We start from the raw sequence: 12,009 nt of genomic DNA on the forward strand, positions 1-12,009 counted from the left end.
AATAAATGATCGGAAACACAGACTTGAGGGCCTTCCTACTCAAATATTTTGAGCAATAGGAGTAGCATTATTTACTACTCAAACATTCCTTGTTAGGAGGTGATGATTTTGATTCCACTCTTAGTGTGACTACTAATACTAGTCTTCCTCAAATTTGACGTTTACAATTACAAAAAAAGGTTAATTTTTGCTGGAAAAAAAGATGATAGCATCAGTACGAGTTCTGATGGATGTCACTCGCTCTGTTAGATGTGTTAATAGTGTTATTACAGAAATGTTTGCAATCGAGTACATAGTTCTATGAACGAATGAATCCTATAGACTTTTTAAATGGATATATTTGTACTCCTACAAATTATATGTTTCGTCACTGCCTTATGGAAAATCGTTAGGTATAAACATCTTATATACCTGTGACTCGATTGGAATTGATTAAACAATTGGACTATTTGAAATGTGCATCCTGGCCTCTAGCCATCGAAAGGAAAGTTCACCATCGCGCCCTATCTCTTTCGTTTCATGTCCCACCCGAATATATCAGTTATGCCTACAAGTGTGATACATGTAGCAAACTTTTGCACCCCAAAAATTGGATGTATCATTGTCGAATCTGCAGAATATATCGTCCACATCACGTGTGCCTTTAACAAGCCGCCTCGCGCCATTGAGTATGTGATTTGTTTCTACATCAATTACTTATAATCCTTCACTTGTCTAAATTATTGTCATGTCCAACAGAAATTATGCAGATGCAAAAGCCATTATCCATTTTCCGACTAATGAGGTAGCCGAGGAGCTAATTACACCTTCTCAGAACGGCGTTGCGACCTTTGTGGTGAGGATAGGCACGAGCATGAAGGATATTTTTGTGCATCATGCAACTTCTTCGTATGTCGACACTGGTGCGGTATAAAAATGATCGAAAATGGCGACATGAAGGCCGTCGACTGAGAGAAATATCAGTTTCAAATCATTATCTACAATGATGTTAGTTTATCCTTTTACTCTTGTAGCTTGGTGATCTTTGAAATGATTGATTTTAATTTATGGTTTAATCTGATTATGAAAAATCCTTTATCTTTGTTGGGAGTTTCAATCTGATTGGGGATGTTGTGAAGAGAGTTTCTAGCTTTATTTGATTGCCATATGTGGTTTGTCAGTAGTGAAATTTTTATGGATTAATCTGAGTTTGAAAAATCCTAATCTTTGTTCAAAGTTTCTAACATGAGTAAAAAATTGATGGTTCAGTCACAATGAGACCATCATTTTGATGGTTAAGAGTGAAAAAAAGATTATGAAGAAAATAATATTTCTGCTATGGATCTGACCATCAATTTTTGTACTCTTCAAATATGCAATCTAAATAACTTGCTGGTTCAGCTCAATGAATTTTCTATCAAGCCTGATTTCTGATAATGGCCGTCGAAATTTTAACGGGCCAGGCCGGGCTGGGTTGGGCTGCCTTCCATAGTTGACACGTACAACCACAGCTGACTAGAGCTCTTATTAATAAACCGAATTATTCTTAGCTAACAATTTAGTTGTTTGCAAGTCAATTTGAATCCAAATAAAAACAAATCTCTACTAATAAAGAATCACATTTTCATTACATTATCTTCATAGATTAAATCAAAAGTCTCAGAGTATGCCGTCTATTGAAAATTTCAAACGCAACCCCACACCAATTTCCCAAGAATTTCAAATTCTTACAAACTCAACAACTATGACGAATATGATTAATAAAATACTACTCCTCTTTTACTTATGACTAATCACCATCAAGAAAAGCTTAATAAAAACATCACAACTTCCAAAATAACAGCACACCCTAAAATTTGAATATTCCTCGATTTGTCTCATTCCCAAATAGACTAATTCTTGTTGTATTATTTAACACATGATATAATGTAACAACACACCGCCCCATGATGCTTATGATTCCTATCTTAGGCCTCATTCTCATCAAATGAAATTATCAAGAAATAAAACACACATTTTTTGATCTAGCTGCTCTCCCCCTTTTTTTCGCTTTGGTAAAGAGATAATAGCTAATTAAATCATGACGATCGATGGATCGGAGACTGGCCCGCCTCCCGACCACGTCGTAGGATGGATCGAGGATTCGATCTCGTACTTTCCGACGATCTTCGACGATCCCTACGAGGGCGGAGACTTCAGCGGCGACTCATGGTGGGATCAAAGCCAGAGTCTTGAACAGCTGATCAATAGCAGCTTCAACACTCCGGTGGCTGCGGCCGCGGCCAGTACGGCCCCGACTCCAGCTGACTCGGTAGTTTCGGACCGATCGATGTCCATGGATTTGAGCAAGAAGAGGAAGTTGACGCCCGACGGCTCGAGCCCAAAGACGGCCCGGAAGAGCGCGAGCCGTCGAGGGCACGAGGCCGGCGCGGAGGTGGCGGCTGGGCCGAGAAAACCGGCTGTGAACAAGAGAGGAGGCAAGTTGGGAGGGAACGGCGGCGGCAGCAACGGCAACAACAAGGAAGGGAGGTGGGCAGAGCAGCTGCTCAACCCGTGCGCCGCTGCCATCACCGGCCGGAATCCGTCCCGCGTGCAGCACTTCTTATACGTGCTGCATGACCTCGCCTCCCTCAACGGCGACGCCAACCACCGGCTGGCGCACCACGGCCTTCAGGCGATCACGCACCACCTCGCCGGCGGTGCCAGCGCCGGCAGCTTCTCGTCGTCGTCCGGAAACACTTTCGCATCTAGCAATCCCATATTCTTTAGAAACTCCCTGATCAAATTCAACGACATCAACCCATGGTTTCGAATCCCAAACAATGTTGCAAACACCTCAATACTTCAAATTCTTGGCGAGCAGCATCAACCAACCAATCTCCACATTCTTGACATTGGAGTCTCACATGGCCTCCAATGGCCTACTCTCCTTGAAGAACTGACTCGTCGCGCAGGTGGGCCACCCCCGTTAGTCCGCCTCACGGTGGTCCCTCCGCCCCCAACCGACGACGAGTCAAGAAACGCCACCCCCTTCGCTCATGCCCCTCACAACTACGATTTCGCCTCCAAACTCCTCGCCTTCGCCAAGGACATGAATGTGAACCTGCAGATCAGCAAAATGGACAGTTTCCATCTCCAAAATCTCAACTCACAAGCCATCAACTCCACCAGAGACGAAACACTAATCGTCTGCGCACAGTTCCGGCTGCACAACCTCAGCCATAGCGCCCCTGACGACAGAACAGAGTTTCTGAGAGTGCTAAGAAGCCTGCAGCCAAAGGGAGTAATATTGAGTGAAAACAACACAGACTGCAGCTGCAATACCTGTGGAGATTTCACAACAGCCTTCTCAAGGAGGGTGGATTATCTGTGGAGGTTCTTGGACTCGACCAGCGTGGCGTACAAAGGCCGCGAGAGCGACGAGAGGCGCATGATCGAAGCAGAAGCAGCCAAGGTGCTGGTGAATATGGGGGAGATGAATGAGAGGAAAGAGAAATGGTGTGAGAGAATGAAAAATGCAGGTTTTAAAGGAGAGGTGTTGGGAGAGGAGACCGTTGATGGAGCCAGAGCCCTGCTGAGGAAGTACGACAGCAACTGGGAGATTCGGGCCGATGAGAAAGACGGCTGCGTCGGGCTGTGGTGGAAGGGGCAGCCGGTGTCGTTCTGCTCACTGTGGAAGATGGATGTGAGAGTGAAGGAGTGTTTGACATAGTTGTGAAGAAATGGTTTTTGCCCTCTGTTTGTTTGAATGAATTTTAATCTCCTTTTGTAGTCCTGTCACCTCTGGTTCCTGTCCACACACTATTCAAAAGCAACTCAATTAAAGGAAACGAAAAAGAAACAAGAATGAAGGAGAAGATGGATCGAATATGATATCACAAAATTTAGTATATATACAAATGTATTGTCACATTCTCAATACTTTCTAATGAATCTACGGTTAGTACAAAATAAATATCACACAGATGTAATTTATCTCTATGCTAAATCTGGCAGGCATCTTGAGTACTCTCAGGAGTCGTAAATTCTCACTGAGCTCCGGATTGTCTGTCTGCATAGGGGACATTTTGGAGATATCTCACGCTCGACAGAGAGTGCACAACGTTGACAGCAGACCAAATGTCCGCAGGGGACAAAGGCAGAGCGCCGTCTTCTCATGAGGCAAATGACACAGAGCTCTCCATCGGGAATTTCTTCAGCTTCTTCATCCAAGACTTCATCGTTCAAAGATTCAGTGCCAGTGATAGTAGAGTTATTTTGCTGCTGAGTTCGCCGCTGGCTTCTCCACTGTTTATACTTGGTCCAGTTCCTACACAAAGTCAGTGTGAAGACAATAAGAATAACAATATGCAAATTAGTGTTGTAATCGCTAATGAAAATTCCATTGAAACAAATAGAGATGGAGTTAAATGAAGTTCAGATAAGCTAGGGGCTAAAGTCTTATTCTGATTAAAGGTGGGCAAGAATTTTTTAAGATCCCACAGAAACTGGCTCGTGTCTAAAACATGTACTATTTCAACATCAAAGTTCAGAAAAATGAGAAGCTTTTCTGATCGACCATGAAAGAAAGAGATCTTCATTTGGGATAAAATTACCTAGTTAGTGGAAGTATTTCTATAACGCCAACTCTTTGTAGATTTAAACCTAATCTGAGTAGGAGACGTGTTTAGAGAAGCATACCTTGCAACAGAATAGCCAAGGATACCTATAGCAATGGTTCCAAAAACAAGCCCACTCCACATTAACACTTTTGTCTTGAAGGAAAGATCTACCACGAGTTGATCTTTTGTCAAAGCAGACCTACAGATAGAGCACACGATTGGTCAGTTTTCTAGAACATCTCTTGTTGAGGAAATCAGATCTCAATACTCAACAAACTCTTAAATAGCAGCAGGAAATCAGGAATGTCAAGAATATTGCTTTGTATACTGTCAAAGGTAACAAAACGAAGAAATCATGCAACAGTTATCACACAACACCTTGCATGCAATACACAACTCAGAATATAGGGATACCCCCTCCCCTAAAAAAAAATTAAATTAAATTAAAATTGTACACAAATAGGCCATAAAGATTAATCTGGAAACTAGAAAAATACACAAACAAGACAAACATGGTGGCACAGTTAGTCATGGGATAAAATGAACATATCATGATCGAGCAGGCTAACACATAACGCATAATCAATGGATGTTTTAAGAGGTAAATCCACATACAGGAAACAAGGAAGATCCTTGGAGGCTTTTATCTCAAAAGCCCCGTTGTTTAGACTGCAGATTCCAACAGCAGTTATATCCTTCCCAAGAGGGAGAATTTTTTCCTCATAGAGCATTCCAACCTGAGGGAAAATTATTTTTGTAAGTATGAATAATAGAGAACAGCGTACAATAACTTTTATCACAAAAAAGTATAGATAATATGAAACTCACAGGATATTCAAGACCACAAATTGCCTGCAGGAACGTTAAAGGAGTAGCACTAATAGGCTGCAAGTGCTGATAAACTGTTGTTAGAGGTAGCGGGTGATTTGATCCTTCCATGTTGACAACAACATAATCAGAGTGCGGCCATTTCGTGCCTTCAACAAGAATGAAAGGTACCTGAAGGCAAATATCCAATGCATATGTCATTGAAGACCAACCTCGATATCATCGTTGCAGAAACAAAAAAATATTCTCTATGACTAATCAGTCTAATCCAGTGTCCAGTTACTAACTAGAGTGGAGCTATAAAGATGGATCTCTTGCAAAATAAAACATGTTATCCCGAAACGAAGCAGAATGTAAGTGGCTCTTAGTAGTTAGTACCTTTATGCTTGATATTCTAATGACCAAGCCATAGAATCCAATTTTTCAGAACATTGCATATGTAGGCAATCTGACTAGTTAGAAGCTTAGTACAGCAAAACCATCTAATGCTTGACGATATATAGCAAATTAAAGCAGTTAAGGAGCGAGAGAAGACCAATGCATTTAGAAAATTAATTCTGAACTTATAAAATGTGTAGCATCAAGCAAATGCAGATAAAACAGGACATGATACCACAACTACAAGCAAATGAAAGCATATAAAAAAAACTCTTTAAATGTTAAAATTTAATGATAATTGAAGATATAGCAAGTTACCATCCTCGTAGACGATGTCTCATGCTCTTTCAAGGATCCAGAAATCATATTGCGCAGGTCAGCAGTCCATCCAAAAACCCCCTTCCACTCATTGTATATACACTTCAAGGGGCAATTCAAACGAGAAAACATTAATTCAACAAACATGATTTAGAGATCACTAGTAAAGCATCATCACTTCGTGCCTACTCAATCAGTAAAAGTAGAAATGCTGAATTTTAGAATAAATTTCTCTTAAAAATAGGCTAATAAAGTGAATACAACATACAGTTTGAGTTCTCTGCAAAATCACCCCCTTTTCACCAGAAGCCTTCGAAGCGACTAAATTACTCCCCATCAAGGCCTTCCAATTCGCCTTCTCCGCGGCCGATTTCACCTCCACACTACCCCTAACGATGACCAATCTCCCGCCCCCATTCGAGCTGGACGACTCTCCGCCGTCAGGATCCGAGCTAGTAGAATCGTCGCCTTCGGTGAGAATCGAGCGGAGATCGGACGGCTGAACCTCCGGCGCGTCGCGAATTTTGCGTAGGGCGGATGCAGTGGCCGCGTATTTGCGGACGCTGCGATACGCCACGTAGGCGACGCCGAAGCCGAACAAGGCGCCGTCCGCCGCCATCATCATCTGCGCCAGGACCGCCGCCGTGGCGCGGTCGTGCATCGACATCTCTTCCGCCGCTGATTGAGTGCTCGGAATTTCTTCTCCGGTTTGCTCTGTGTGTTGTGAATTTGTCGCCTATTTCTTCCCCCCGCGTAAAAAAAGGTTTTGTTTTTGCTCAATAATTTTCATTTTATTTCTTTTTTTAAAAAATATTTATCTATATATCTACTAGAAATTACTAGTATTGTGCTATAGGTAAAGTATTATCGCAATTTTAAGATGTTATAAATGTAACAAAGTAATAAAAGTATTTACAGCAACTCTCTAGAGAATTCAAAACATAAAGTTGGTACCACGTATGGTTAATGCCAAATAAAATATACAGTAAATATTCTTTTCACCGTGATCAAATGCAAACTTTAAATATTGTACAAATTTTAAACTAGTAGTTAAAAAATATCAACAGATTATTAAATAACAGAAATATATAAAATATCAACACAGTGTAAACGGTTATTGTGTCGAGATTGTATTGACACCAAAATCTTAAAATATTGCACTACGTCGATATTGTATTCATGTTTTGTGTTGAAAAGTTTGAAGTTTGTACATTATACGAATTTGCATTTTATCACTACCCTCTCTTGATCTATAAAAATATATTTTTCATTTGGTACGTCTATATTAATTTATTTATAATACTCCCTCCGTCCCATAAAAGTTGAGACAAAACTTTTGGGCACGGAAATTAAGAATTTATATTAAATAAATAGGAGAGATGAAAAAAGTAGGAAAGATAAGAGAGAGTAAAGTATGATGGAATAAAATAAGAGTGATTAGATGTTTTGTCTTTTGTTAAAAAAGGAAATGACTCAACTTTATTGGGACGGACTAAAAAGGAATACGACTCAACTTTTATGGGACGGAGGGAGTAATTAATTGTCAAGTTATTTTTTCTAACTTTCTTGCATTACATTTTTAATTATTATTAATATTAAATTTAACATATGACCCTGAGAATTGTTTTTACCCTAAAAAATTGATTATCGACAAAGTCACAAAGTATTTATACAGGAGACAAGTCAAATTGGGCTGCGTCTGAAATCTGCTGTCTGTATATTCTACTAGGCCCTATTAATTTTGTTTGGATAGAATTTAATTTTTGCATTAATTGACTTTATAGTTTATACAGCTATAGCAGTACCCAACCTGAAAATCATTAATCATATAGTAGTAATTAAAATTATGCAAGCTAAAGTCTCAAATTCAAGTTCACCACTGTGACGCAATCTTAAGATTTAAATTCATTTTTGCCTATAAAAAAATTATATCATACTGTATTTTATTCTGATATTAGAAATAAGTGATTTTAGTAAATCTTAGTAAATGCAATAAAAAGCATACCAATAATTCTCAGATGATCCCTATAGTTTTTAAACCCGTATAATCACAGATGAAAAATAAAACGAGTTTTATAGATGATTTAAAATTTCACGGCAGCTGCTAGTTTCCACAAATTCATGCAATACAACTAATATACAAATTCTACAAGCCACTTTTTTGAACCAGGACAACTAGCAACAGCCTTACAGACAACACTACAGCTGCTTTTGAGACACAGAGACACACACACACGGCCTGTGTACTATGCCTATGATCCGAGATTGCCCCGGCATCTATAATCGAGCAAAAACGCTTCTAAAGAACATTTTATCGTGTATTTCAACCATATGAAGATAAACCTGCTTGGTATGTATCACTCTAAGATGAATCCTTTTATCAGATCATTCAAGGAATCGGGAGAGTCGAAGTTTACTGCATGCCCTGCATCCCGGAGGATTTCCAGACTAGCTTTCGGGCCCAAGTTTCTGCATTAGCAAAGATGAATATGTGTTTTATGTTGGCTTTGCTAGAATTACAGAATGGAGATTTTCATTTAAGGTGAAAAGTTGCGTACCTCTGCAGCTCATAGGCGAAGTTTAATGGGAAGATCTTATCCTTGTCGCCCCAAACAAGCAATATTTCCTTCATAATCGCAGGATGTCATGATTTTGTGAGAGCTCGATTTGTATTATCGTAAATAAGATGAAATGTGAATTTACCTGACTGAGTGGTTGGACCTTGCATTTTTCACTATTGGCCAAGAGATGTTCTACCAACTCTTGTTTCTCCTTTCTGTTAGTGTTGCACATTGTCTATCCAAAAAACGCAGCGTGTGAGAACGAAGGAGTTCATATGTTCAAATTCTAACAAATTCATTGCGAAACACTGTACTGTATACTTCACTAACACATGCTTCTCATGATCAGGGACCACGAAAGAAACAAGTAAAGCTGTAAATGATTGATACGGGCTTGAAAATAGATGGTGCTCTAAGAGGGCCAACACCCACTGATTTTCCAAGTTGTTTGCAACTTGGTAGAAATAATGATGCAGAAAAATCTAAGCTGACAAGTAATCTATGTTAGTCACTTCATCTTTTCAACTTCAATTTGATTTATAACAAGAAGCACTGATTGTGACATGTTTGGATTAAACTCATAGTAATTATTAGATAAACGTTAACTTTTGCTAATATTATAAGCAAGGTATAACTTATGAGCTACCACTTTCATGCTTGAGACCTTAGATGATAAAATAGATATTACTTCTAGCAATATGTAACCAACTCGATCAAGAAAACAAAACCTAGGAGCATATCTGAAAATGTTTCCTCTCCTCTCCTCTGCTTTTATCTATTTTATCACCAACCACTGAGATAGAAAAGTCAATAACAATATCAACTTGCAACATCTCCATCAAATAGACCACGACGACACTAAGACTGCAAGACAAGGACATCTACTGAAAGAGCAGCCAATTGTTGAACATGCAATAGCCATAATTCAGATATTCACACCCTACCTACATAATCAACTATTGAACCAACGTGTCACCTTATCATCATCAAATATGAAAGCATCTAAAGATAACCAGACTCAACATCTCAATTCTTGAACATGCAGTAGCCGTAATTCAGATATTCACACCTTACCTACATAATCAACGATTGATCCAACGTGTCACCTTATCATCATCAATGTGAAAGCATCTAAGATAACCAGACTCAACATCTCAATCACCACACAACTAACTTAGCAGCATTAAAGATAATCATCACAGGCCAGCAAATGCAACAGTAACATCGACATTAAAAGAGCTAACGCATTGTCAAACTGTAGAAGAAACACGCATCAAAAGAGCTGCACAACATTGAATTCCCATTTAGAGCACTCACGTCAATAAACTCCTCGAGCACGAAATCCGGGGCCCACCGCAGCGGATTGGACTTATAGACAGAGAGCTCCACCAGCCGCTTCATCCCAACCGGCGTCCGGGGAAGGAGAAGATCCAACACATCAATCCCCACGTTCTTCATCTGCTCCCCTTTCTGGCTCTGCGTGCACCCGACCCCACTGCTCACAATCACTGCCTTCTCCACCAGCTCCGGGTGCATCTCAGCCATCCGGTAGCACACGAATCCGCCGTAGCTGATGGCATATATCGAGCACCTCTCAACGCCCAATCTCCTCAGTCCCGCCGTCACGCACTCCGCCTGAAATGTCTCGGTGCGGTTCGTGCGGTTCGAGTAGGATTTCCCAAAGAAGAGGAGGTCAGGTATGTAGACGTTGAAGGATTCCGCTAGCGAGGCAGCCTACAAAAATAGCCTAAAATCAAAATTCCTAAACAATTCCACTGCATTCAGATAAAAATCAGACGCAAAATTGAAGCCATTTTCACTCGACTGAATTCTACTTTACAAAATTGATCCGAAAATCGAGATCGATTCACACTTCCACAACAAAATTAATGCAGCCAAACCTGGTAGACAAATTTGGCTTCAATTCAGATTAAATCAGGCGAAAATCGGAAGCAAATTCAGCTGAGTGAATTCCTAGTTTAGCATATCTATTTCCGTGAGATTAGATACATAAATAGAGATCGACGAACAACAAAACCAATGCGGCGGAGCCTGGTATACAAATATCGCCGCAATTTTCAGATAAAATCAGGTGAAATCCGGAAGCAAATATCAGTCGAGTGAATTTCTACTTTAGCCAATCAACAATTCCGTGTGAATTACACACATAAATCGAGATCGATCCACACTGTAACAACAAAAATCAACGCGGCCAAACCTGGTAGACGAATTGCCACTTGGAGTTGCCGCCGTAGCCGTGGATCATCACCAGATTGGGCTTGTTGAATCGGCGGTGGGCGGGAGCGAGGAAATGCATGGTGGTCTGGTCGTCCAAATCGACTGTGCATTGGATCAGGTTGCATGCGAATTTGAAGTAGACGGAGAGGAACCACTCGGAGATTGGAGTGATGATCGGGAAGCGGCGGATTTTGGAGAAGGGAGAGAAGAGGTAGTGGGAGATGGTGGAGGCGAGGATTATGTGGAAGGAGAGGATGTGGTGGAGGAAGAGGCGCAGACGCTCCATTGATGAAGGCGCTGAAGCTTCAGAGATTATTTTTCAGTTTGGCAAAACGAAATTTGGAGGTGGTGATGATTTTGGATTTTGGATTATATTAGTTGTATTTAAATTAAATTTGTTGAAATTTGAATTTATATGAATGGCGTGACCTGGAGTTTAGGCTTATTTGGAGGTTTTTAGCGTCTGGGTCCCACGGCATCATTTTTACTTTTCGTGCCATTATTTTCTTCTTTTAAGTAAAGATAAATGTAATTTACACGTCATTATTTTGGTTGCTTGTCGTTTCGAAAATGTATTTAATTCGATTATTTGTTAGTAGATATACAAATTTTCTTTCTGAATTCCCTTAATTCGATTATATGAATTTGGATTTTTATTTATTTTCTTCCTAAATTTATTATTTGAATTTTCATGTATTAAGCGGCCCAATATTGGGGCGTCATAATTGATAAGTTTAAAATTCCCATACATTTAGGGCCCATAAATTAGTAAGATTTTTATCTCAAGAGTCGACAACATAAGCCCATGACAAATAAATGCACAATGTAGCACTAAAATATATTCATTTAATTTTTTTCTCAATTCTCCACCATTTATAATAGTTATCATTATTTATAACTAGTGTTTGAATATATTTTTTATCATGCGATTTTAAATTGTTAATCGATTAATTAAAATAAAAAGCAATATAATTATATAAAATTTAAAATAGAAAAATATACTACTGTATAATAAAAATGCAATAAATATATACTCCTCAATTCATTTTACACATAAAGACATTAAATTAAACATATTTAAAATTGAATTAAGACAACCACAATTA

General features: G+C 39.5%; 3 protein-coding genes across 3 annotated transcripts; 1 reads left to right on the forward strand and 2 right to left on the reverse strand.

Annotated features, from left to right (window-relative positions):
• Window positions 1-1,844: 1,844 nt before the first annotated feature.
• LOC125205926 (protein NODULATION SIGNALING PATHWAY 1) lies at window positions 1,845-3,754 on the forward strand. Its single transcript, XM_048105138.1, has one exon. The coding sequence runs from the start codon at window positions 2,060-2,062 to the stop codon at window positions 3,689-3,691; it is 1,632 nt and encodes a 543-aa protein (XP_047961095.1). The 5' UTR covers window positions 1,845-2,059; the 3' UTR covers window positions 3,692-3,754.
• A 72-nt stretch (window positions 3,755-3,826) lies between these two features.
• Window positions 3,827-6,854, reverse strand: LOC125205927 (E3 ubiquitin-protein ligase SPL2-like). Its single transcript, XM_048105139.1, has 6 exons — window positions 6,373-6,854; window positions 6,105-6,206; window positions 5,409-5,579; window positions 5,196-5,317; window positions 4,660-4,779; window positions 3,827-4,288 (listed from the first exon to the last, which is right to left on the reverse strand). The coding sequence occupies exons 1-6, from the start codon at window positions 6,769-6,771 to the stop codon at window positions 3,991-3,993; spliced, it is 1,212 nt and encodes a 403-aa protein (XP_047961096.1). The 5' UTR covers window positions 6,772-6,854; the 3' UTR covers window positions 3,827-3,990.
• Window positions 6,855-8,159: 1,305 nt separating this feature from the next.
• On the reverse strand, window positions 8,160-11,286 carry LOC125203804 (2-hydroxy-6-oxononadienedioate/2-hydroxy-6-oxononatrienedioate hydrolase-like). The gene is made up of 5 exons (XM_048102259.1): window positions 10,884-11,286; window positions 9,983-10,399; window positions 8,808-8,900; window positions 8,663-8,730; window positions 8,160-8,573 (listed from the first exon to the last, which is right to left on the reverse strand). Exons 1-5 carry the CDS (start codon window positions 11,187-11,189, stop codon window positions 8,462-8,464), a joined length of 996 nt encoding a protein of 331 aa, XP_047958216.1. The 5' UTR covers window positions 11,190-11,286; the 3' UTR covers window positions 8,160-8,461.
• Between the last annotated feature and the right edge of the window lie 723 nt (window positions 11,287-12,009).

Source organism: Salvia hispanica, chromosome 2 (assembly GCF_023119035.1).
Source record: "Salvia hispanica cultivar TCC Black 2014 chromosome 2, UniMelb_Shisp_WGS_1.0, whole genome shotgun sequence".
NCBI classification, from domain to species: domain Eukaryota; kingdom Viridiplantae; phylum Streptophyta; class Magnoliopsida; order Lamiales; family Lamiaceae; genus Salvia; species Salvia hispanica.

What these genes read in the sequence shown, in the direction of transcription:
- LOC125205926 (XM_048105138.1), top strand. Translation starts at nt 2,060, where the DNA reads ATGACGATCGATGGATCGGAGACTGGCCCGCCTCCCGACCACGTCGTA.
- LOC125205927 (XM_048105139.1), bottom strand. Translation starts at nt 6,771, where the DNA reads ATGTCGATGCACGACCGCGCCACGGCGGCGGTCCTGGCGCAGATGATG. An exon ending in TTTTGCAGAGAACTCAAACT is followed by an intron (nt 6,207 to 6,372) that starts GTATGTTGTATT and finishes TGCCCCTTGAAG; the next exon opens with TGTATATACAATGAGTGGAA. An exon ending in TTTGTGGTCTTGAATATCCT is followed by an intron (nt 5,318 to 5,408) that starts GTGAGTTTCATA and finishes ATTTTCCCTCAG; the next exon opens with GTTGGAATGCTCTATGAGGA.
- LOC125203804 (XM_048102259.1), bottom strand. Translation starts at nt 11,189, where the DNA reads ATGGAGCGTCTGCGCCTCTTCCTCCACCACATCCTCTCCTTCCACATA. An exon ending in TGCTCGAGGAGTTTATTGAC is followed by an intron (nt 8,901 to 9,982) that starts GTGAGTGCTCTA and finishes TTTTTTGGATAG; the next exon opens with ACAATGTGCAACACTAACAG. An exon ending in TTCGCCTATGAGCTGCAGAG is followed by an intron (nt 8,574 to 8,662) that starts GTACGCAACTTT and finishes TTGCTAATGCAG; the next exon opens with AAACTTGGGCCCGAAAGCTA.